This window comes from Brachycentrus maculatus, unplaced genomic scaffold (genome assembly GCF_059751285.1).
Source record: "Brachycentrus maculatus isolate JH-2025_06_01 unplaced genomic scaffold, ASM5975128v1 h1tg000495l, whole genome shotgun sequence".
NCBI lineage: Eukaryota > Metazoa > Arthropoda > Insecta > Trichoptera > Brachycentridae > Brachycentrus > Brachycentrus maculatus.
The window spans coordinates 134,933-160,109 of NW_028281242.1; the positions used below are offsets into that span (position 1 = coordinate 134,933).

The following is a 25,177-nucleotide window of genomic DNA, read 5'->3' on the forward strand; positions in this document are numbered from 1 at the left end:
AAAAATACTTATTTAAAATAACCCAAAATCAAAATACCAGCGAGTTATTACTGATCATCTCTCCCCACCTTAGAACATAACAGTTACCAAAACTCGCAGGTTTTAAAGTGATGACAATAACTATATTTCAATGTGTATTCTGTTATTTTATTATTATCATAAGTATATGTTTTTTTCTATTTTTAGGGAACAATTTCAATGTTTGGACTCGGTTGCGCAATGTCCATGCTGAGAACGGTTGTACCGAGATTAACATCTCCCATGAAGGCGCTCAAATCTATCACGAGACAACACTTCAATCTCGGGTTGTTCCTGGGTGGATACATTGGAATTTATAGGGTAAATACCACTATTCCGCAGATCATAATATGTGCATTTATTTATTTTGACGGAAGATATTATGAGGTAGGGGTGACAATGGAGGCGATACTGAAGTGAACATGTGAACAGAATGTCAGAAGATTCTCAATATTTGCTTTGGTCCAGTTTATGAATGTAATGGGGTTCGTAATGTCCACTAAAAGTGAAGAACATCCTGGTATAATAAATAACCCGCCGTACAATTTGAAGAAATGTAAGCACAATACTTAGTAGCTAATATTTTTTGCTATTTTTACAGTGGATAACAGATAACAGAAGAACAACCTGGTATATAAATAACCCGGACAGTCGTACAATTTGAAGAAATGTAAGCACAATACTTGTAGCTAATATTTTTTGCTATTTTTACAGTGGATAACATGTCTCTTATGTCGCCATCGGAAGAAGGATGCTGCGGAGCACGCACTTCCAGCGGGCTTCCTCGCCGGCGCAGCTTTCTGGTTCAAGCCCAACCTGTCCTTCTCGCTGGCATCCATCACCTCCATATTGCACGTAAGTCAAGATGCTCTGTATATTATCTCTGTATCCCAACTCGCTCTCCAGTATGTTGTCTTCAGATGTGGGACTATCTATGAGTGCGTTGTGTCTGAACATGCCAATCTTTGACTTAATAATTCGAGCACACACTGCGTACTCCGTATTCACTTCTGTTGTGCCGGTAGCCGCGCGCAGAGACCTCGTGAATACCGTTCACGGAACTTCTCCATCCATCTCTGTCTCTAGCCTGCAACTCACCATCAATGTGGCGTTCAGTTGATCCTTGTACCTCCTGTACTGCTCACCTCGCTTTCGCCTTCCTCCGAGAAGCTCTCCAAACAAAACAGCTTTGATCAGGGGCGAGTCATCCATAGGAATGACATGCCCATCTGAGCTGAACCCTCGCTATTGCCACTGAGACAGGACAATAACCCGCCCTCTCCAGAACCTTCTGGTTAAACATGTAGTCATACCAACGAATGCCCATCATTGACCTGAGATGCCTTTGCTGCAATTTATCAAGCTTCTTTTGATGTCTTGCATACTCTGTTCAATACCGGACAGAATTGTAAATGTTTTTCATCCGTTTTCACTCTCTAGATGGAGTAAACGGCCACTTAAAGTTGTGTCCAAGCCACCCTGTCATGCGCCATTTCCTTGGCTTCCTCCCAGGTCAGTCCAGCAACCCGATGTTCCTCTGAGTACTTCAGAAAATGATGTATATTATTACGGGGCTCGAGTATAGGTAATAATAACTCATAATTAGGATGCAATCGGTTTATTCAACAGGTCGCTATAACAGTACAAGGACAAGTGTGTGCAGTCTCCCCTGCATCAATCTCATAAGGGTATAACGTAAACATTCCCCGCACCCCGCCCTGCTCCTAGCGGGCGCTTGGGGTCATAGTTCAAGTTGCTAGAAATATTGCGCCGTAACAAATATATTTGTTAGTAAATGATTTTGTTATTGCAGATTCTCTGCAGCCGGATGTACGAGTACAAGCTGTTGCCGGAGAAATGGCCACTTCCCGAACTGTTGTACGCTCTTTGCCAGGGGCTGCTGTTCCACGCGCGCGTCATGCACCCCGAGATGTGTCCGCGCTACATCATTAACCTCCTAGACACGGTCACCAGTGGAAAGTAAGTCCATCTTGTAATAAGCAGCGATGCGCAAATCCGACACCCAGTAATATCACTAGAAATTTATTTGAAACAGATTCTTTCTTAGCAATATGTGAAGCATATAAAGTCCACAAACTGCCTCCAGGCTCTTCTGTCAGCCGCCAGCTTCCTTACACGCCTACAAGTCAGGTCCGTGTTCCGAAGTTTAGACAAGAACTGCCAATAGATTGTCAGTAGTGGACATCTTGCGCGGCAAGAAACTGATGCTTTGTAAAAGAGGCAAATTTGATGGCGGCTTTTTGGAGGCATGTGAAATACATGGCCTAGCCAACTGAATCGCCTTTTCTTGGCAATAGTTATGACCATGAGTTGCTGCAACCTACGCTGTATTTTCTCATTCCTCAGTCTTCGCAGGCATCTATTCTCATTGCTGAGTGTATACTAAAGCAGATTGGCACGATCCAGTTGAACTCATTGGTAATACATAGCGTAGTGTACAATATGAACTACTGTATGAGTAAATTTTCCTTGGTCCGTGACAGTGTAAGTGTGGTCGCTAATGTGTTAATAATGATGAAGTTTTTAACTGCCGGGATTAGTACCTACTAAACGGGATTTTTTGCAGAAATTGTCATTTTCTTGCTTGCAAGAAATCTTGACATCTCTTGAGATGTCTCTGCATGTCATGTTAATACTAATGTAAGTCATGATGATCCTAAATGATGTTTCTGCATGTTTCAATTCTGAAATTGTCAAATACTTTTGATCTTGGTCTATAAAATGACAGAGTTTGTCACATGTAAAGGTGGAAATTTTGTATGGCCAATGTCTTATTATGTAGTAGGACGGCTGTAACTGTTTCGCAAAAGGTTACAAATGATTTATAGAAGTGCAGATATTTTTGAGCTCCTTAATTTAACCCTTATAGTGCTGAGCTTATTTTAACATATTTTGCATAAATTGCCATAGGATTTTTGAAAAAAGTACCTTTTTAATTAAGTGTGCACAGATCTTAATTATTTTCCTCAAATGTAGATGAATTTTCGTAATTCTTTCTGTTATGTGTAAGCGACATATCAAACTACTCAAATGAAACATATTTTTTACTATAACTGTATTTATTTAAATGCTATGTAACTGTATTTATTTAAAACTGCGCAATAATCGGTATTCCGACGCTCCGCACTTTATACGCATTAATAGAGAGTCCATCTATCGACGGTTCACACTCTAAGGGTTAAAGAACTTTAAGGTGGGGACTGACCACAGTCATTTTGTAGTAACGTAACACGTTACGATGCGAGCATTTTTTATTTTTTTTTTCAATTCTATTCAATTTATTTAATAATTAATATATACATTACAAACAAACATTTAAGGCGTATACATTAAAAAAACAAATTAAAAATTACGCAAGAAGACTCTTGTTAAATGTGTAGAAGAATCTCGCTTCGGAAAATTCCTTCGGACACATGGAACAGATCAATATCCAATGTGATATTGTTCAACATAGCGGTAGCTCTTCCTACAGGCATAACCATCGGCAGGTTGGTCCTGTGTATAGGAATGTGAAACAACCTATGCCGACGCTGTCTTGGGTAACTATCGGGAACATACAGACCAATGCTCTGGATAATTTCAGGATTATCGATCATACCGCGCAACAATCGAGTCAATTTGTAGTCAGTACAGCGAGCCGCTCGTTACGAGTGCTCCATATGAAGTCGGATGCTCGCCGTAATGACGAAATGTGGAAGTCAGTCCCCACCTTTAGTCAAGTAAATAACGTGTTCGTACTGAAATGTTTACATTTCTTTTCAGGGTCCACCTAATTTACTCCAGTTTCCTGCAAATGCTGAAGTTTTCATGCTGACTTAGCTTTATTTAACGCACAATTCTGTAATATAATTTTGTTATCTCATACAATGTTTATGGGAATATTGTTTTGTAGCATAATGGAATACTTTTTTTTATTGATTTAGTATTCAAATTTTATTTTATTTTTAAGCATATTTTATATATTTTATACAATTTCACAAATAAAAGGTTTAAAACACAAACATTTTACTTTATTTGATGGTGCATAGGGCACTGTTCCAGAAAAAGACTGCCTCATCTTGCTTGGATGGATCATCAGTCTTTTGCTTCACAGATTATATCTCTGATCAACTTCCATTTGTGCCACTCCTGAACGAACATGCGTCAATGCTTCTGGTTCCATGCTTTCCACCATGCAATGGTAGATGAGTTTTCTTTTATATTCATTATGTGCGGTTCTTTATTATGAAATTTTACAACCCTTATCCGGGAGGTCACAATAGACCTAATATGGTCGCAGTGACATAAGGGATGCAAGATTCCTTGAACCCAAAAAAAAACCCTTATCCACACCCGATGGTGCATAGGGCACTGCATCATATAAACGCAGTGTTACCTTAATCATTAACACATGAAGGAAAGTTGATCAGGCCTCCGCTTCAGGTACCAGTCCAGGGTTATATTGAATAAATATTACAGTGAAAAATCACTTATATTTAATAGATTTATATTATCCACTGACACTTCGTGATGGAATTGCATTTTTAATATATTATTAGATTAAAACCAATATTTTTAGCTTTTCCACTTTTTTTTATTTGACGGTCGCTGGTCAAATAAAAAAAAGTGGAAAAGCTAAAAATATTGGTTTTAATCTAATAATACACTTATATTTATTTGACCACTGGGAATCGAACCCGGGACCTCCAGTACGGTAGCCGAGCGTGCTAACCATTAATCTACGGAGCTGGAGGTGAAATTTAAATGAAACAAATTATTATAAAGAAATATTTTATTTGATTCTGTCAAGAGATCATTATTATATTAACAGTACACACATTAATAATACAGAATAGTCAATTTTTGTTAGTAAACATTAGAATAAAATAAAACATTTGAGCATTAAGCAGATGATAAATACATACCGAGGAATAATATGAAAAATTGCATACTTTGTGCAGTGCCAAAATTCCAACATCGTTTATCTCATAAAAAAATATTGTACACTTAAAAATAATTTTGTAAAAAATCCATAAATTAATCGTGCAAAAAAAAAATTGCAGCCTAAAATGTCTTTTTTTAGAATCGTTTCAATCAACTGTTTGCTCGGGTCATAAATCATTGTGATAAATGAACAAATATGATTTGAATATTGAAAGCATTAACTTTGTGGATCATTTTGATATATTATTTTGAGAAATAAAAATACCTTGTGTTCTGATCCACTCACATTTTTATTAACCAACTAGTTTCGGCAACAACCTGTTGCCCTCTTCAGGGTTTAATTTATTATTAATAAATTAAACCCTGAAGAGGGCAACAGGTTGTCGCCGAAACTAGTTGGTTAATAAAAATGTGAGTGGATCAGAACACAAAGTATTTTTATTTCTCGAAATAATATATGATTTACAACCCGAGCCGACAGCTGTTTACAAAACATATTGCAACATGTATTTGTCCTGCGTTCAACTGAATGTGAAATATGTTTGTCGCAAAGGTCTACATGACTGGAGGGTAAATATGACTATGCGAATGGAAGACGCGTGAGGCATTCCATTCTCTCTGTACACCCCTACAGTAAATTGGCATAATAGTAGTAGTCATAAAATACAATCTTAACACGTCAAAACGAAAATCAAGTAAACAAAATATTCACTAATGATTTCCTTTTTTTTTTGAGAGTGATGAATAGTTATAATGAATTCTTCTTCTTAAAACCCTTATCCACACACCAATGGTGCATAGGGCACTGCAACATATAAACATAGCGTTATCTTGATCGTTAACACACAAAGGAAAGGTGATCAGCCCTCCGCTTCAGGTACCAGTCCAGGGCAATATCAAATAAATATTACACTGAAAAAATCACTTATATTCACATGACCCCCCCCTGGGAATCGAACCCAGGACCTCCAGAACGGTAGCCGAGCGTGCTGACCATTACACTACTGAGGCGGACTTGTTATAATGAATTATTGTTTTAATATTTTTGCGGAATAAACTTATAAATGATATTAACACATTGTTTACAGCGTGCGCAGATTTGTGCATTTTGGAAACCTTAAGTTATGGCGGTATGCACATATTTGTGCGTTTCAGAAACCTCAAGTCGCAGTGGTGTGCACATTTTTGTGCATTTCGGTTACCTTCAACTTCATATACAAAAAGCATATCTTGAACATCTAATTTCTTGTCATGTTTGCTTTGCTGTGCAGCGGATAGGTGGCACTATAATACAAAAACATTATCGATTCTTATCTGGTTTCAAAATATGGCTTAAACACATCATTCTTTTAATGCGATCTAACATCTAACATCGCCCGGGTAAAATTATATTCATGTATCAATCAAACACTAATATTTTGAGTCTACTAGTCTATTTTATTGTTAAAAAAAAAAAAAAACAAATTTGTTTCGCCTAGTTATGGCATTTTCAAACGAATGAGAAGATTAAATGGACTGACGGATTTTAACAATAAAATACAGCTTAGTAGACTCAAAAAATCAGTGTTTGATTTAAAATTTAATACATAAATTAAAATGGAGTTCTACAAATTAAACGTCAAATCTATAAATAAACAAATTACATTTCTTTATCAAGCTTCACCATAACCAATGCGTTAAAACAACAGGACAAATATATGCATCATTATTATTACTATTACAGCCCAATATATTATGATTTGTATTTATATTCAAAATGTAGGTAAATATATTATGTACAGAGATATTTTGTTTGAGAATTTATGTTACAGATTTGAGAAGACTTAAAATGCTTGCTTTATCTAGGAATTATACATAAGCGCCACAAAACTGATTTATACTTAATTTGGCTTACCTCCTATTCAGTATGTAAGTTTTCTGATCTAACTATTGGATATTTTCATACAATCTACAGTAATATATTTTTAAAAAATTGGAGGTTTTTTTTTCTATTCTATAAAAATAATATATTTGATTGAGTGATAAAGTGCGGATATGTATCCATCAAATTCCGTATAATATAGATTTAATGACAATTATTGATAGTTAAAGTAGCTAGAAAATACAAAAATTATTTGATGTTAAAAAATACTGTTAAATATTATTCCTCACACCGATTTGTTATTGTTCTGTTTTACTTTGTGTGAAAATAAAAAATTTAAGATAAAAATGGTTGAAAATCTCAAAATAAAAATATTTTCATCTACAGGGTGGCACAAAATTAATCACCCTATAGGAAGATGTTGTAATTTTTGCAAATGGCATACGTCGATAATATTTGACATTTGTGGCCTTAGACAGCTGCAGTATACAAACAAACAAGGGTACAAATATGTGTCAATACTGTGGCGGCAGCCACTTCACGGATATCATCATTTCCACTTAACAGAATATATTGTAAAGAACCAAATAAAGATTTGTATCACTCAAAATATTTTGTTTTATTTAGTAAAATAATCTGTTTGTAAACTGCAGCTGTGTCACAAATGTCACAAATGTCAAATATGATTAACGTATGACGCCATTTGTAAAATTTTAACCGGATCCACGCATAACTGCATGTGTTTTCATAAAACATGCCCCATACGCAGCTGATATAACCGTATGTGTTTTTACTTTGCTCCAAGTTTCGAACCTCAGTTCAACATGGAGGGATTTTTTCATGGTGTGGAACTTTGGATAAAATAAGTCAATCCTTGGCCTTGAGACATCTGTTGAAATATCTGACTAATAATTTGTAACATCACAAGGATAAATAAAAGATTTATATTATCCACTGACACTTCGTGATGGAATTGCATTTTTAATTTATTATTAGATTAAAACCAATATTTTTAGCTTTTCCACTTTTCCACCAGTCTGATGATGTCGGTAACGACGAAACCCGGTCGCTGGTCAAATAAAAAAGTGGAAAAGCTAAAAATATTGGTTTTAATCTAATAATAAAAAAGATAAATAAAAGAACAGATCCCTGATTTTTCTTGCGGTCGGTAATTAGTCCGCGCCATAATCATGCCCTATATCTGTCTCACTCTCGACGCTACGCATCGCCAGTGGGTAAGAGTGACACATGATGCGCTTTGATGTATTTATATTACGATTAATTTGTTTATATTACGATATATTTCAAGAATAATGTGACACAAGTGTATTATAGAGTACCAAAAAGGCACAATGAATGCCATTGAACGTTTTTGTTTGAGAAAATAAATCGTTTCTTAACTAAATACATGATAAAAGTGATCATTTAAAAAACGGCAAAATACCGCTGCGCACGGGCGTCTCTTAGGAACAAAGTTAACGCGGTTAAAAGGTTAAACATCTTCCGATATGGTGATTAATTTTGCGCCACCTGTATAATCCAAAAAATTCATAAAAAAGTACAATATAATTATGTATTATGTAAACATCACTAGAAAAAATATAAATAATAAATAGAAAAATAATACTTAGTCTGCACAATGCCTTATATGTAACACATATATGTATTATTTAATGGTACAAATATATCAGATTACCAAATACGGTAGTAGAAAATGAGACGAAATCTGTCAACCTTCATGGAGAATTATATCAGTACACGGTGACAGATATGGAATGTGACATTTTGCCTCGTTTATCAGTTGAAACGCGCAATTTTGTGAAAATCAGTTCAGATTATAATCTCATCCAATGATTTTTTTTAAAGTATAAAATCAGATCTTACAAATAACTAAATAATAAAACAATGAATTATTTGCTTGCTGTATCTATTAATTCAAATTTACATATGAATTAAGCCCATCTATTTCCCTAAATGTGTCTTTAAAATAATATGTGGAAAGGATATTTGTTTTAAATAAACAACTGAAAGCATGGAAAAAAAACTTGTTTAAATAAAATACGATATAATGCAAATTTGATATATGTAATTATTTTGTTACTGTATAAAATATGATATATGCAGGGTATATTATTGATACATCGTCAGTCTAACATGCAAATATAAGTCGTCACCAGTGGGGCAATTATATCGTCACAAGAAACAAGTGTCCGATGAAAATTGCAAGATATTTAATATTTCATACAAAAACCATCATATCGCTTCACTGAAGGGGTAGGCAGAGAAAATAGAACACCATACCAATCTGTCTTTGTAAACAAACTTCGCCTCTTCCACATTCATGCGTCTCCTCATACATACACGCCAATTAACCCCACTCCTGATCTGTCCACTTTCAAATATATTTGAAATACTTGATCATGATCGTGATTACATGTTTGTGATGTATTTTTTCACATTTACCTTTCCTTTCTTCTTATTATCCTACCTGCAAACAAGCCTCTGAAAGTAGAGGCTTTGCGGGTTATTCCAAAAAAAAAAGACAGTTTTCCTCAATCTCTCTCTGCTTCCATTACTAACTACATTCGCCTCAAAATTGTTCTTTATTACTTTTTTCCCTCATTTGATTCACACGCCCAAACCATCTCAACACCTTTCTAAATTTTATCAATGTCCTCCATCAAACGTTAAAATATATGATATCCTTTGGATATAAATACTATATATGAGATAAAGAATTGTGATTCGCATATTAAACTGACGATATCTGATATTACGCTAGAGATTTTCAACAGTTAACATACATATTTTTTTCGTCTGTTAAAATTACGAATGATTAGTACAAATTGGAGATATTATATATTTGGCAGTGACCGGATGCCATATAATCTAATGGAACAATACGTTATATACTTAGTATTTGTAAAAAAAGGTTAATATAAAATATACAATTCACTTATCAATTTGTAGATAAGTTGCCCCCGCGACTTCTTCACACTTCTTAATACACAAACGCCAGCTGGCAATGTCTCCTTATCCCGACCACAATACTTTGTTTATTGTGAGTATTTAGTATCATTCATTTTTTAAACAGTACGGTTGATATCTATTTTGGCAGTTCACTTTTCAATTCTGTGACACAAAGATTAGACTAAGCCTTCGAAGAGAGATGTTTTCAAATATCAAAAATGTTTTGTACAATTAAAATCACTAAAGAAATAATAGGTGCATTTAATTTGAAGGTTTGTTGGTCTTATTTGATGACGGATCTTAACACATTTCGGATGATCTTAACACATTCACATTTCTACCCGTCAGGTTGGGTGGGATGCTTCAGGACGCGAAGAGTAGTTTTATCTTCAGCGCTGGCCTCATTTCAAAACCAGAAAAGAAGGAATTATCCAATGCTTTTATATGAATATTGTATACCATTCTCATTGTTAAGGTCTTAACCACATGTAGATAATTATCGAATCCCGTCGCCTGTGGTCCGCAGACGTAAAAATACCCATCCGAAATGTGATTAACATCTGTGGAAAATGTGAACATTCATACAATAGAACCTTCAATAGAATAAAATAACAACTATGTAGTTTTTTCCACATGAATTTTATTTGACCAGCAACCAGGTTTCGTAGTTACCGACATCATTAGACTGGTCACCAGTCGGTTACGGAAAAAACTACATAGTTATATTATTTTGAGAAATAAAAAGACTTTGTGTTTTGATCCACTCACATTTCAAAACATAAACTACAAAGTTGTTATTTTATTCTATAAAATGCAGTTCCACAAAGAAATGTAAGTACAAAACATTTATTTAAAAAAGAACCTTCAATATACAGACCTCGAGAAACTGGATGTTTTGACATTTCACTATGATGATTCAAAATTCAATTAAATACCTGTTGCAAATGTTCATCACACTAAAAAGATTTAACTTAATCAATTAACACTTATTTATTGTAACTGCAGACAGTTGGTAGAATTACATGTTGTTGGATTGAATTCCCCATTTATTTATGTATATCTTAATACGTGATGCGTTTCGTCTTCTTAGGACATTATCAAACACTCGATAATGTCCTAAGAAGTGTTTGATAATGTCCTAAGAAGACGAATCGCGTCACGTATTAAGATATACATAAATAAATGTAGAATTCAATCCAACAAAAACCTTGTTTTATTTTGGATATATTACCCAACAATTCAATTAAAACTGTTCAGAGATTCATTGTTATTGCCACTAAATCATAAAACATCCTTAATGTCGGAGTGTTTGCGGATTCAGTTTGATTGAATGAGTATCGATTGTTTGCGATTCGAATCACGCAAAGATGGGAGTGCTTCTCTCCGGGAAGGTGTAGCAGGACTGGGAGTAGAGTCCGGGGTAGGAGTCGTCTCGCGGCAGAGCCCGGAACGGGCACAGCCGGCTGGCGGGAGAAGTGCGGCGCGGACCTCACACGGCCGCGGGGGCGGGCAACTGTCAGTGCCACTTGGCCTTCTGTGCGAAGATGTCGGCGCGCAGGTTCTGCGCAAAGCATATTCCCAACACCTGCCAGAGAAAAGACATGGTTACGAGGGGTGTAGAGAAGATGGGTGAGCCATAGTTCGTCAGAACTTTTTTTTTTTAATTGGCACTTCAAACCCTTATCCTCACCTCGATGGTGCATAGGGCACTGCATCATATAAATGCAGTGTTATCTTAATCGTTAACACATGAAGGAAAGGATCAGGCCGATCACGGCCCTCCGCTTCAGGTACCGGTACAGGGTAATATTGAAAAAACATTACAGTGAAAAAATCACTTATATGTATTTGACCCCACCTGGGAATCGAACCCGGGACCTTCGGTACGGTAGGCGAGCTCGCTGACCATTACACTATGGAGGCGGATAATTTAATTGGCAAAGCACCGTAAATTGAGTGATACATGCAACCTTTCATTACATAATAATGATTTTACTTACGTTAACTGAACGTTTTTTAATGATTTCACTTGACATTACTCAAACGTTTTTGCCATACTTTTTAATGTGCTTTATAACCACACTATTGACATTTTGGGAGTTCATTCTGTTTTAGTTCGGCTGAGCTTCTACAAGATTGCATTTAAGTAGCTGCTAACAGCTTTTTTCAACAGCAATTTCTAGAAATTACATTTTTGCTGTCTCCGATTGCTATCGCCCGGTCAGTCACAACGTAGCCACGCAGTTATCGTGATTGTGGGCGTCATTGACCAGGCAATAATGAGCAGAGACAGTCAAAGTAAAAAATGACAATCCAATAAAGTCGAAAAATTAATCAAAAGCGTATAAAATACAAATTACGAGCATACTGTGAAAACTGATTGAATTAATTCATGTGATTTTGAAGAAATCCTATTTGAATAATTGATCAAGGTATTGTAAACATTAATATCAAAATTAATAAGAATATTGTTTTGGCATCTTAGTTTCCAGTTTTTATTTCATTAATTCATTTTTTCATAAATTTGACTCTCACTTCTCATTTTTACAATATTTTTTTTTTTTAAATTAATTGATTTTTAATTTTATATTATGAGTCGTGTCTATCTATTTCAAATCTATACATCTCCATCATTCAATTAATAAGAATAGCTTTTTTTCCATATTTTTGTTATTTAATGACTCATTAAATAATGGAAGCAGGTTATACAGCTTCTAGCATGACAGCCCTCCGCTCGGCTACCGTTCTGGAGGTCCCCGGTTCGATTCCCAGGGGGGGTCAAATAAATATAAGTGATTTTTTCACTCTAATATTTATTTAATATCACCCTGGACTGGTACCTGAAGCGGAGGGCTGATCACCTTTCCTTCATGTGTTAACGATCAAGATAACACTGCGTTTATATGCAGTGCCCTATGCACCACTGGGGTGCGGATAAGGGTTTGAAGATGAAGAAGAGCATGATATTCAAAGTTCAAAAGTTTTTCATGATTATTATTCGCAACTTATAAAACATGTTGTCATATGATCAGCTTTTACAGCATGTTCTAGAAATAGCAGAAGAAAAGCAAAGAGAATCTAGCTGGAGATGGAAATTAAAATAGGGATTACACTAAAAAAAGTATTATTTTTTGACATCTCATCAAAGATGAAGAAGAATATGGAAGTCTGGGCATTTACGGGGCTGACGACTGTCATAGGCTGGTTTAAGTAATCACTTTACACACGTGTAACATTCACCAATTCTACCCATTATTAAGCAGAAACTCTTATATTAGTATGTGAGGTCCGAATCCTGGATTATAATATCACATTTTGTGAACAAGTATTTGGACACACTCAAAATGTTGTAAAAAAAGTATTGTCGATTATTAAATAGACAATAGTTTTTTTATAAAGCAAAGAAATAATTTAAAATCTGAAATTGGAAAATATAAATATTATAAAGATATGTATATGTACGAATCGTTGAATTTGATATCTCTGAATAGTAGTTTTTTTTTTTTTTTTTAACAAAATGTCCAAACCAAAAATTTATAAATTGATTTACAATGTTTCTTCAGATAGATTACAGTGCTTCGAAAAAACAACATTTAAAATAGAATATTAATAAAAATAAAAACATGCATCTTGCACTATTTCTAGTCTACAGTAATTTATCAAATAATATTAAAAGTACATAAAGCGTAAAAGTACATAGTTAAAAAATGCAAATAAAAATTAAATCTGTATATTAAAAAAAGTCATTTTTAATACCGATGGCCATAATTACTATTGTAATTATTAAACATACAATGAAAATATACTTTGTCTCTTTTGAGAGAAAGTATATTTACATGAGTAGACATGTGTACTAATAAGAAAATGATCTCCATAAAATGAGAATGTAATTTGGTCCAGTGATAATAATGTATTATATCGCTCACTCCTTTCAACGTCATATATAAAAAAACTTGATTTTTCAGGGGATCGTTTTTTAAGTTTAAGAATATAATAAAATGTATTAAAAATAAATATCAAGCTACATATTGAACTTTTTATTGTGCAACAGATCTTTTTAGGTAAAACCTGAAGGTTTTTTCTCCATTTGAAAAATATTTAGTATGTTTAAAAAAATAATTAAACAATACCTTTTCTTCAAAATACTAAAACAACACTTTCTGACCTGTAACGGGTATATATCAAGTTAAAAATATGCCACTTTTGCTATATATGTAGTACATTTTCTACGCATTCCAAAAACATGCACAACTGAAAATTGATGATTTTTGATTTATGACGTTGTTGAAAGGAGTGAGCGATATGAAGTAGGCATAGTAACTGCATAAGAGTATACCTGAGCAAATGCGGTGCACACAGCTCCTGACGCCACTATCAATAAATTACGATCAAACCATTCTTCAGCTGCCTCAATACACCCCTTTTCATATATTATCTTGGCCACATCTAATGTCTAAAGTGGGAAAAAATAATAACAGAACATAAACAAAAATAAAATCAAAAGAAAATAAAATAATGAAAAAAAGGTATTAAAAACAGTGAATAAAAATTGGATTGGTACCTAAAGCACAGGACAAAGCAACTTGCCATTATAAAATGAACAGTCAAATTAACATTGTATCAATTCGTTATATTACCATACCAGAAAGTTAACAATGCTTTTAATATAAAAAAAATAGTATTTTCTTTTGAACATTCAGATTTATAATTTTTAAAAGGATATTTCAGTTGATAAATGCTTTGAAAATACAATAAATGTATAAAAATTATTTATAAAACAGTTCCATAAGATCGCGTTTCTGTTTATTAGTGTAAACACTACTAGTTTCGATAATCACACATGTTATTATCAAAAGGTGAAAATATAATCCCAATTAAATTAGTCTCTTACAAGTGATTGAAACATCCTGTTATTTCATAAAATTAATGCCAAATCAATGAATAATAAAAACTAAATTGACTTGTGTGCAATGTTGGATAGTACTGCATTTAGGTGACAATAAGTTTTCTTTAACCCTAGATTACGGAAAATTCGTAAAATTTACGATGATCATCCAATCTGTGGCAAGCACCGAGGCAACACATGTAAAGAATGTAGTGATAACTAGCATGTACCTTAATTTTTTACCAATATTTTATATTCATTTTTTTATATGAAATTCCCAAAAAACATGTTGCACTTATTTAAAAACAAAAAATAAGCTAACATTTTTGGTAACATGTGAATTTCTTGTCGTATATCTTACAATAGTCCCATATTAACGCACATTGAGACAGGTCCCGTAGTCTAGGGTGAAAAAACTATATTTTCAGCAAATAAAAAGAAAAAAAAATTACAATCAAAATCATTTTTAAACTGGTAACAGGTAAATCATTAATTTTCAAAATAAAACACAAAAAAGCAGTGACACTAATATTACAAAATACGTGACAAATGAGTCCCATGCGAGCACTTTACTGGCGAGTGCCGGTTACCTTCAGAAGTACAAGAGACATGGCGACCACGGCCACATTTAGAAGATTGGTTTCCAACCATTCGGAACCTGCCCGCAGACAGCCGCGCTCGTATATATTCCTATCGGCAGGCTGATCGAATCCAATAATAACCAAAGTATAAATACCAATCTAAAGTTCAAATAATAATAAAGTTGATTGGATAAACGGAGAATTGAGAGACAAGCAACTAGTATTTTTGTTAGTGTGACCATTCTTTGTACATTCATGACTGCAGTAAAGCCGACAACGGTTCACTGCAAGTCAGAAACCATTACTGTGGAGTGTTTTTTTATATATGTATAATTGAAGGTGGAATTTGGAATAGAGCTTTAATTTGTGACTCTGTATAGGCGTTATAATCAAAACGATACAGTAAAAATTTGTTGAATTAAAAATAAAGGGATCAAAATATGACAAATATTTTGATTTCCGCATTCGAAAGTACAAAATAAAAATCCACTCATTTTCCAAAACCAAACTGATGGGAGGTTATGTTCCAAAGAAATACATATATAGTTTTTGTAGATAAAATGACAAAAATAAGACATTGGAAAGGACTTATTTTTTAAACTCTTTTATCATAACTTTATGACACGTTTTAAAAAAATCAAGAATTTCGAAATATTCCAGAAGATAGTCATAGTGACTAATCAGGATCTGCTGAGTTTCTATTTAGTCTTCAAATCTCCTCGCACAAAGGGAGTTGTAATACAGGTTTGGAAGACTTACAAAAGTGGGTCTCCGCACATCGTAGCCGCACTGTTTGTTCCTGACGGCCTCTCGCCGCCTGCAGCAGCTGAAGGGGACTCCGCAGGCCTCGCGGGACCCCACCGACTGTGAGGAGCAGTTGAAATAGGCATTCCGGTCCCAGTCGCGGGGGCCCTCGATGCCACAGCATTGCAACTGCAAACAGGTAGAATTGATTGATGGAGAGATAAAATCAATATTACAATAAGAACCAACTTTCGTTTTATCACAAATGTTTGTGTGTAGTAAAAAGGTTTAAAAGGGAGAATCAAATTCCCTACACATACGAGCATATCGCTCACTCCTTTCAAGAATGTCATAAATCAAAAATCTTAAATTTTCAGTTGTGCATGTTTTTGGAATGCCCAGAAAATGTACAATATCCCAGCAAAAGCGGCAATATTTTTAACCTAATATTTACCCGCTACAGGGCAGAAAGTGTTGTTATTGCATTTTGAAGAAAAGGCATTGTTTAATATTTTTTTAAATAAACTAAATATTTTTCAAATGGAGAAAAAACCTTCAGGTTTTACCTAAAAAGACCTGTTGCACAGTAAAAAGTTCAATAAGTGGCTTGATATTTATTTTTAATACACTGTATTATATTTTTAAACTTTAAAAACGTTCTCCTGAAAAATCAAGTTTTTTGATATATGACGTTCTTGAAAGGAGTGAGCGATATGTGATGCGTGGATGTTTTCTGCACCATTCTGCGATAACCAATATCACGTACGCACACGAGAAAAATATATGTGCCAAAAATATTTAATGAGTACACATCCGGGCAAGACAAAGAAAGGGGGGACGCGATAACGCCCTTGAGGTAGTATTTTACGAAAATGGCGCTACATAAATTATCCAAAATGATTATTATTTATTATAACCAGAAAGTTTCATCCTAAATGCACCTATTTTGTCAGGTATAAATACAACATAATTCTGTAGAAAAAAAAAGTTGTTTTTTTTTCCTGTTTATTGGAAAATAGTCTGAGAGTAGGGCGGTTGAAAAATCAAATGAAATCTAACCCAATCTTCCTGAATCCAGTCGATTAGATTTTGTTGGTCAGGATCCTCCCTGTAATGTGTGATGAATGCTTGGAAGCCATTTGTGGCTTGCTGCTTTATCTGTAAAAGAAAATTAAACAATAAAAAGTATAATTTATATTTGAAACACTAACTTTGTGATTTTCCATTTTATAATTAAAATGTAACTTTGTTTTAAAATCACTAAAAATATTTTTTTATAACTTAATTATAATGTCTACCAGTTTCGAAGCTAACTGCTTCTTAATTCTTAAGAAGCAGTTAGCTTCGAAACTGGTAGACATTATAATAAAGTTATAAAAAAATATTTATAGTGATTTTAAAACAAAGTTACATTTTAATTACAATATAAAAAGCTTGCATAATTTCCCTAACATAGCTTCTTTCTACCATATAATTCCTATACAATAACTGAAGGTTTAAAATACACATCTTGAATGGTTCCTCGTCAAAAGATCCTAAGTACATTGTAACCAGGTCCACTCCTATATGTCGCGGAGCCAGGACTTCCTTTTCCTGCCCTCCATCTTCCTCATCTCTATATCTCGGAGAAGATGGTACTGGTCATGTCTCGTTGCAAGCTTTCCCAACTCTACTTAGTATCTCTTCATTTGTTGTTTAGTTCACCCAAGACATACCCAAAGTAGAGCCACATTTCTATGTTCTCTTTTGTCACCTATATTTGTGGTTCATCCAGATAGATTATTAACCGAGTTCAAATAAAGCCTTTTAGGATTTGGCATTTAATTTTTTTTTTTTTTACATTTCAAAGCGTCTTTTACATACTGTTGGTAGAGAGCAGGAGACGCTTAAAAGCGTTATATTAGCTTACTTTTAGTAGAGCGCGAGACGCTAAAAAACATTGTACAGATTGGAATTGGGTTTGCATTTACTTGTGATTACTACACACCCCTACTGAGTATACTAATTAGGGTCAGGGTTAATGAAAAAACTGCCCGAAAACAATCTTCATATTAATATTCCATTTGCACGGCACATATTGCTTTAATTTTTTCAAATGTTTTTAATCCTTAGCACTCCTTAATTTCTCAATTATTCTTTTTTATTACTATTTTCTAAATCAATTACTTAATTGATTAAAAATAAAAATTTTAAAAGGGGTCTTACATTAGTTCTGTATTGTAACATTGTAGAGTGTGTTCAATTGTTGATTAAAAATAGCATAACAATAATAAAAAATAGCACAATGAATATTGATTTATTAATGACAAAAACGTACCCAGTCTTTGAAAACGAATCCCAAAATTCCTGCTGTCATTTCCGATAAAAGAAGTAACGCTAGGAAAACTGCATACTGAAAAAATACAAATCATTATTACGTTTAAAAAAGACAAATTTAAACAACTGTAAGATAATTATGGATATTTTTTTTTATTCTTACACATCCTAGTAAAAAGGTATTCTCTCGTAACGCACCGACGCACCCAGTGAAACCGATGATAAAAGTTACAGTACCTAGAAAAATAAATCATATTTTTTATATATATAAAGAGCATCGTTAACTTTATGGTATGGTAATATAACACTCTCCTTATTATTCATCACTCACTTTGTGTAATATCACTTAAAAACACAAATTCATGACTGTCGGTATGGGAACAACAAGGTCAAGTCTACATTTTACCTGATAACGGAATGGTTACCCAAATCTGGTAGTCAGGAAGTAGTGTTTTTAAGAGGTTTTACATAAAGTGAATGATGAATGACTTATCATGAGTGTTAAATAATATTAATCAAAATAATGAATTATTAACTGTTTTTGTGACAATTTTATATTTATTCTATCAGAATCTGGATTTTCTTATCCAACAGATGATACATAAAGATATATATTATAGGTGCCTCAACTGAGACGAAGCATCTATTGTTTTTATATGAAAGACAGATGGAAGTCTGAGCATTTCAAGGCTTACAACCTGACAGGAAGGCTGAAGGTCATGGCTATCCCTAAGATCTGGGGATCAGAAAGAGCACTCATGAATTCCGAATAACAATAATTTCGTAATTAATTTCACAATTGTTTAAAGTAAAAAAACAAAATTCATATTATTGTGATACTTACCGACACATATTAGTATGAAGGCGGGATCTAAAGCTATGTTGGTGAGACGAGAGAGGTTATTGAATGTGTCCTTTTCATTCCAAGCCCATACCCCTACAGCAAGAATACATAGCCCCAGCAACTGGAATTCAAATAAATTATATTGTCACATATTCAATCAATCAAAAATCAAATAAACATATGTTATCACAGAATAATGAATAAATACTTAAATTATAAAAAATAACATCTCTTTTAAGAAATAATCAGTATAATTTATATTTGAAAAAGAAGAAGCAGAGGAAGACCGAGGAAAACTTGGCACAATCAGGTATGTCAAATACTTGAAAGCGGCTGGGTCAGGAGTCGTAATAATCGCCGAGTATGTATGAGGAGATGCATGAATGTAGAAGAGGCGAAGAATGTTTGCAAAGACAGAGTGGTGTGGCATTCGATTCTCTCTGCCTACCCCTGCTGGGAAGCTGCGTGATGGTTAGTTAGTTAGTTAATTTATATTTGAAGCACTAACTTTGTGATTTTACATTTTATAATTAAAATGTAACTTTGTTTTAAAATCAGTATAAATTATAGTGATTTTAAAACAAAGTTAAATTTTAATTGTAAAATAATCAGTAGTTTGAAAATGCCATAACAAGGCGAAACAATTGTCACAAATTTAATTTTTGTGTTTTTAATAATAAAATATAATTTTTTAATATTTAAAAATCAGTGTTTGATTTGAATATTTCATATATAAATTATAAATAAATAACCGGGCATAAAATTATAAGTTAAGTAAGAATTCTACATCAAGATTATAAAACATTATTGAATTAATTTGAAATATTTGATATTAATGTAAATAAAAACAGTAAATTACTTAATTTTAATTACGTAGTTTAAGAATGAGCACGAACTCAGGAAATAACAAGTTTCTTACAGTAAAAAATATTACAAGGCCCAATTTCAATCAAGGTGTTTTTTTTTGTTTACTCGTTTTTATTAGAAATATTTCCTTATGTGCATTATATGCATTATTTTTATCAATTACGCAATGTTAAATAAATGTATATGTATTGCAATTATTACTTTTTATTTGCGTATTGAAGAATTAGATAAAGATGAAATAATTAAATAATGAAATTAAACGGATGGCTGTTATATTTATATCGAGGCGTTATTAACTTAAATTTATGACTTAGTAAAACAACAATAATTACATTTATGTTATTCCGTAGGAATAATAAGAAAGGGAAGATCAATAGATCCCATTTGTTTACTGAATGACATTTGAAGAAAAATATAAACGGAAATCCATGCGCATGAAAATCATTTGAATGAAAGAAACATATGCAGCTAGATTAATTATGCTTTGCAATACAATAAAAACAGAAAAGTATTTACCCAAAATAAGACGTTGAATCCAAATATAACATATTTTAAACAACAGCTGACTTCACTTGTGTCACGTCTGTATTTCCTGATGCTAGGCATTTTGGACTCGTGTGATCTCTTGTGCACTTCCATTTATGCTGACTAATTGTAAATTATCATAATGAAAATATGTACAATATACAAATAATTCCTTTTGGCTTAAAGTTGAATGTTTTCTAAATCTATATCACCTGGCCCCCAATGTCGGAACAAAGGAAGCCATCTTGTAAATATCTCGTATCTGTCACCCACTACTGTCAGCTATTTGAAGGAAAACGGATACATATCTCTCATTAAATAATGATGTGTGCAATATTAGTCTTTCGGACATGTAAAATAAAGACTAAATTAAAACATTGTAAAATATTTACAATAATTATTTAATGTTTAAATTATTATAAAAATATCAAAATCATACAATATTCAGCATTGAACATAAATAATATAATATTTCAAAGGAAAGTAATAATGTCTTTTGACAATAAACAAGTCTATATATTATTTACGAAATACAAAAAGTAAATCTTGGTGAAGATTTAGCATTAACTAGAATTCAGTGTTACCATAATACGAGACCCGATAAATGAAAAATAAAGTTCTCACTTCAAGTTTTTTTTTTTATATTACAGTAAAACCCCTTTTTGTTGGACCGCGGTATAGGAGATAAATGTTTTTCAATTGCATTTCAATTCAATAACGACTAATTTTAGTCATTTCCGCTGGTTTAAATGTAAAAATACAACTTAAAACATTAATCCTCTACAACGTTCCCTCCGATAACGCGGTACCAATCTCAACGTTATAGGGGGTTTACGTTAGGGATGTATTTTTTTATCGCGACGACTTGTTGAATATTCTATTACATAATAAAGTGATCATAATAATACGAAGGAGGTGTGATAATACAGTGATGCCTCGCATATCATACTTAATTCGTTGTGGGAGCAAGCTCGTTGTGTGAAACCCGTTTTCCCATAACAATATGAATTCCTTATGTTAAATAAAATATGGTACTGTAACTAAAAAAAGGAAGTCGGTTTATTTTTATTTTTTAGCCAGACTCAGATTTAGGAGTCTTTGAGGCTTCAAATCCTCTTGTTCTCTACTTTGCTTTAGGCAGCTGGCTTCTTGAAAAACTTTTCTAAGGTCGTCTACATCTCCCTCGTATTCAACACCTACCGGATATGACGGGCAAGGGTATTGTTTAAGAGATGGTTAATCCTTTTGGCCTCAGGTGAATTCGGATAGTGAGTGTTGGTAAACTCCGGAACCCCTCCCCATTTGAGCAGGATGTCCTTGGTGGCAGCAGGATCCTTTGTAAATTGAGTTTGCACAGCACCCAATTTTTTTCACCAGGGGGAATGGTAATTTTCTTCCCAAATATGAAATCAATTCTCTGGGTATCGTAATATGTAGAAAAATATAATTATTTACGTTATTTGAACAAGAACCATCTACAACATTTTGAGTGTGTCCAAAGACTTGTTGACAAAATCTGGATCATCTCCAATTAGAGGAGTTATTTTTCATATATATTTTTTTTAACAACTCTGAATATGGGAGTCTGGGCATTTATTTATTGTCAGCCCCGTAAATGCCCAGACTTCCATATTCTTCTTCATCTTTGATGAGTTATTAAAAAAAAATATATATGAAAACAACCATCCATGTTATGTACTCAACCCTTAGCACTCTTTAACTTCTATATAATTTTTTTTTAATGGCACAAATTACTAAATTGATTTAAAAAATGTACAAAAAAGAGGGCTCACATTGGTTTTGTATTGAGACAGTTAAGAATGTGTTATTTTTTTCTTTTTAAATATTGTAGAATCACAGCCATATAACATCGAACTAAACTCGACATCAGAGTTGGGATTAAAAATTTGATATTGAGCCTCACAAAAACTAGAGCACAATACATATTTGTCGCCATTTTCATAGTTGATCCATTTGACCATATTCTTAAAATTTGAAATATTTTTGCCAATATTATTTGGTGGTTTTCAGTGTTTGTGGAATAATAAACCATCACAGATGATCCACTTTCCCGTAAAATCAAATAAGTGTATGTTTCATTTATTTTATTGCAGAAAAAATCAAGTACAAACGAAGACAAAATTAAAACACGCTATTTATTTGAATACATTTATTTAACACCTAGAGACAATACTATAATTTGCAAATGAATCTCAATATTATATAATACAATGTTTGGGTAATTTAATCCTTTGATAAATCATTAAAAAAGTAACAAAATTTCAAGCAAACAGATATTATCACAAATGCACTTTTACCATTCAGAGGTCTGCAAGTGCTCTCGCTTGCTTTGTAAAATTCAACCAAACCGCACCGAATACAAGATAATGTATTATAATTAAACATTCATATTTAATACACTACAAATTTGAGTGATAAACAACACCGATAATCATGTATGCGAGTAGAATACTATTTTGTGAAAATAAATATCACTAAAATACAAAACACACATATTTATTACTATTGGAAAATGAGCACATCAATTTGGCAAAATAGGAAAACCATACACACGTATGAGACAATCCTACAAGTGGTGACAGCATTCTACACCGATTCACCTAAACAGTACTTCTTCCTGATGAAACTCTTCGGTTCCAGGAAGCCGATCTAAGCTCGCGACACAAACTGAGATAAGCACTTCACAGTGGTGTGAATAAGACAGTACAACAAAATAAATGAAGTATTCAGTTATGACAGTCGAAGTGGCTACACATTTAGACATTAATGGGATACACATATTACACATTTTGCACAACATTCATCTAGAGACATCCAGGGCTACCGCACGGATTATAATGTTATAAAGTGAGTAAATGTGGGAAAGTTCATGATAAAAAAAGATAACATTACACCAACTCAGGTCAGATATAAAAGTTATATGTAAATCTCAAATTCATGTTTCTCTTATAAAGAAATAAACTATCAGTCAGTTATCGGATTAAATACATAGTTTGAAGGACTTCGTTGTTTAATAACTGTCGACATGCCTCACATTCACAGAAGACGTCGCATGTTCCTGTCTAGGTTTCGTGGGCCTCTTCTATAGCGATAGTGACGTATTCATCGGCTTCGTTACATTCTTCCTTGGCAGCTTGGGTGCGAGTGTTGCTGGTGCTCGGCTTGAGGGGGTCGTCTTCTACCGGCTCGAAGTCGATTCCCGAGCTTCCGTGGAAGAAGATATTCCGAAGCATGGCCACTTTAGACAAGGGTCTTTGAGGGATCTCTCTTGCGGCCTCGGTATCTCGGTCGGGAGACTTCTGCCAGGTGGTAGCAGCGACGGGCTTCCTCGTTTCGACCTCGTTGACAGGAGTGATGGGAGATTCGAGGGGTTCTGTCAACGGAGCTTCGGTAGAACTACCCGAGGGACTGTAAGGGCTTTTCGTATTCGAATAACCCGCTAAAATGTACACTCCTTCCGGAGAATAAATTAATCTATTCTGTTTCGATCTTAAATTTACAACTTTGTCAGTTCTTTCGAGGTATTTGGCAATTTCAGGCGGCGTCTTGCTCACGACGTCCTCTTCGAAGGAAGTGAAATGCTTGTGGATCAATTTGATGGGAATCTTAGAGATGGTTCTCTTCGTACCGGACAGCGAAGATTGACTATTGCTCCTTTGGGACTTGGGAGAATCTCGACAGTCTTCGTTGTCATCCAGATTCTCTTCAAATATGACATTACGGGCGCCACTGCCTATACTGGACTTGTCTAAGCTTTCGGACAATTCTTCGGTGATTGAACTCTTCCCCAAACTCCTGAATGACCTAGAGCTGCAGATGCTGTGCTTGTCGGTGAGGGTGTCTGGCAAGAACTCGGCGTTACTGGAAGGACCGATGATGGACACATTGTCGTCGAAGCGAACGCGCTCCGATGCACCGTCCTCTCCTACAGCTGAATACGACACAGTCTCAGACTGGTTTTGCTGAAACACAACAAATAAAATAAATGAAATACACAATACAATAATTAAATTAACTGTTACAGTGCTGGGAATCAATATATCCTCTCTGGTATACTTTGCAAAAAGCATGGCCCGTCGACATACTGACGATGACACCAGTGTATTTTGGCGGTCAAGCTGGGAGTTTGTTTTGTAGCCTGCAGTTGCTTAAGTTTTGATTCGTCAATTATATTCACAATTAAACAAATTTGACTAATTTTAGTGAAATACATTTTTTGTAATAACCTGTTATTTTTGGTTTTTGTCATTTTCTATATGTCCAATAGTGACATTGAAAGCGATTGTTTCACACAAAAATGAATGTTATACTCAAAGAATGTTGGTGAAATAAGAATGTTTACCAATCAGAGGATGTACAAGCGATGTTGAACACTTTGAGGATGACCCAATTTCCTTAACCTTGATCCATTCTTGTGAATGATTTTTTCTATTTTTCAAATTACATTTACTTTTAAACATATTTTCGTATGTTTATTACACAATGCTATTTTATTTAAGTAGTTTGTTCTCCGCTAATACCAGAAAGAAAAACTAAAATGAATCAACATTTGAGAAAAATACGAAAATAAAAAGGACTTTTTAGCATACATGCACCAAAAC

At 33.8% G+C, this 25,177-nt stretch overlaps 3 protein-coding genes across 6 annotated transcripts in view; 1 reads left to right on the forward strand and 2 right to left on the reverse strand.

Annotated features, from left to right (window-relative positions):
- LOC148301976 (transmembrane protein 135-like) overlaps positions 1 to 4,040 on the forward strand; it is a 32,188-nt gene extending 28,148 nt beyond the window's left edge. The window contains exons 6-9 of the mRNA XM_088272373.1: positions 187 to 339; positions 733 to 873; positions 1,832 to 1,998; positions 3,802 to 4,040. Coding sequence (XP_088128499.1) covers positions 187 to 339; positions 733 to 873; positions 1,832 to 1,998; positions 3,802 to 3,853 — 513 coding nt within the window. The 3' untranslated portion in view covers positions 3,854 to 4,040. The remainder of the gene's footprint in view (positions 1 to 186; positions 340 to 732; positions 874 to 1,831; positions 1,999 to 3,801) is intronic.
- A 6,235-nt stretch (positions 4,041 to 10,275) lies between these two features.
- On the reverse strand, positions 10,276 to 20,813 carry LOC148301977 (tetraspanin-5-like). Of its 3 annotated transcripts, XM_088272364.1 has the most exons (9): positions 20,547 to 20,813; positions 19,164 to 19,284; positions 18,483 to 18,556; positions 18,321 to 18,395; positions 17,063 to 17,161; positions 16,019 to 16,192; positions 15,269 to 15,379; positions 14,130 to 14,246; positions 11,170 to 11,378 (listed from the first exon to the last, which is right to left on the reverse strand). In XM_088272364.1, the coding sequence occupies exons 1-9, from the start codon at positions 20,667 to 20,669 to the stop codon at positions 11,310 to 11,312; spliced, it is 963 nt and encodes a 320-aa protein (XP_088128490.1). In that variant the 5' UTR covers positions 20,670 to 20,813; the 3' UTR covers positions 11,170 to 11,309. The 3 variants fall into 3 exon arrangements, with proteins under 3 accessions (XP_088128489.1, XP_088128490.1, XP_088128491.1); XM_088272363.1 differs by lacking the exon at positions 15,269 to 15,379 and having other exon boundaries at positions 10,276 to 11,378; XM_088272365.1 differs by lacking the exon at positions 14,130 to 14,246.
- A 1,832-nt stretch (positions 20,814 to 22,645) lies between these two features.
- The window catches only part of LOC148301978 (uncharacterized), a 145,034-nt gene continuing 142,502 nt past the window's right edge, over positions 22,646 to 25,177 (reverse strand). For both annotated transcript variants that reach the window (XM_088272352.1, XM_088272353.1), the window contains exon 13: positions 22,646 to 24,538. In XM_088272352.1, coding sequence (XP_088128478.1) covers positions 23,639 to 24,538 — 900 coding nt within the window. In that variant the 3' untranslated portion in view covers positions 22,646 to 23,638. The remainder of the gene's footprint in view (positions 24,539 to 25,177) is intronic.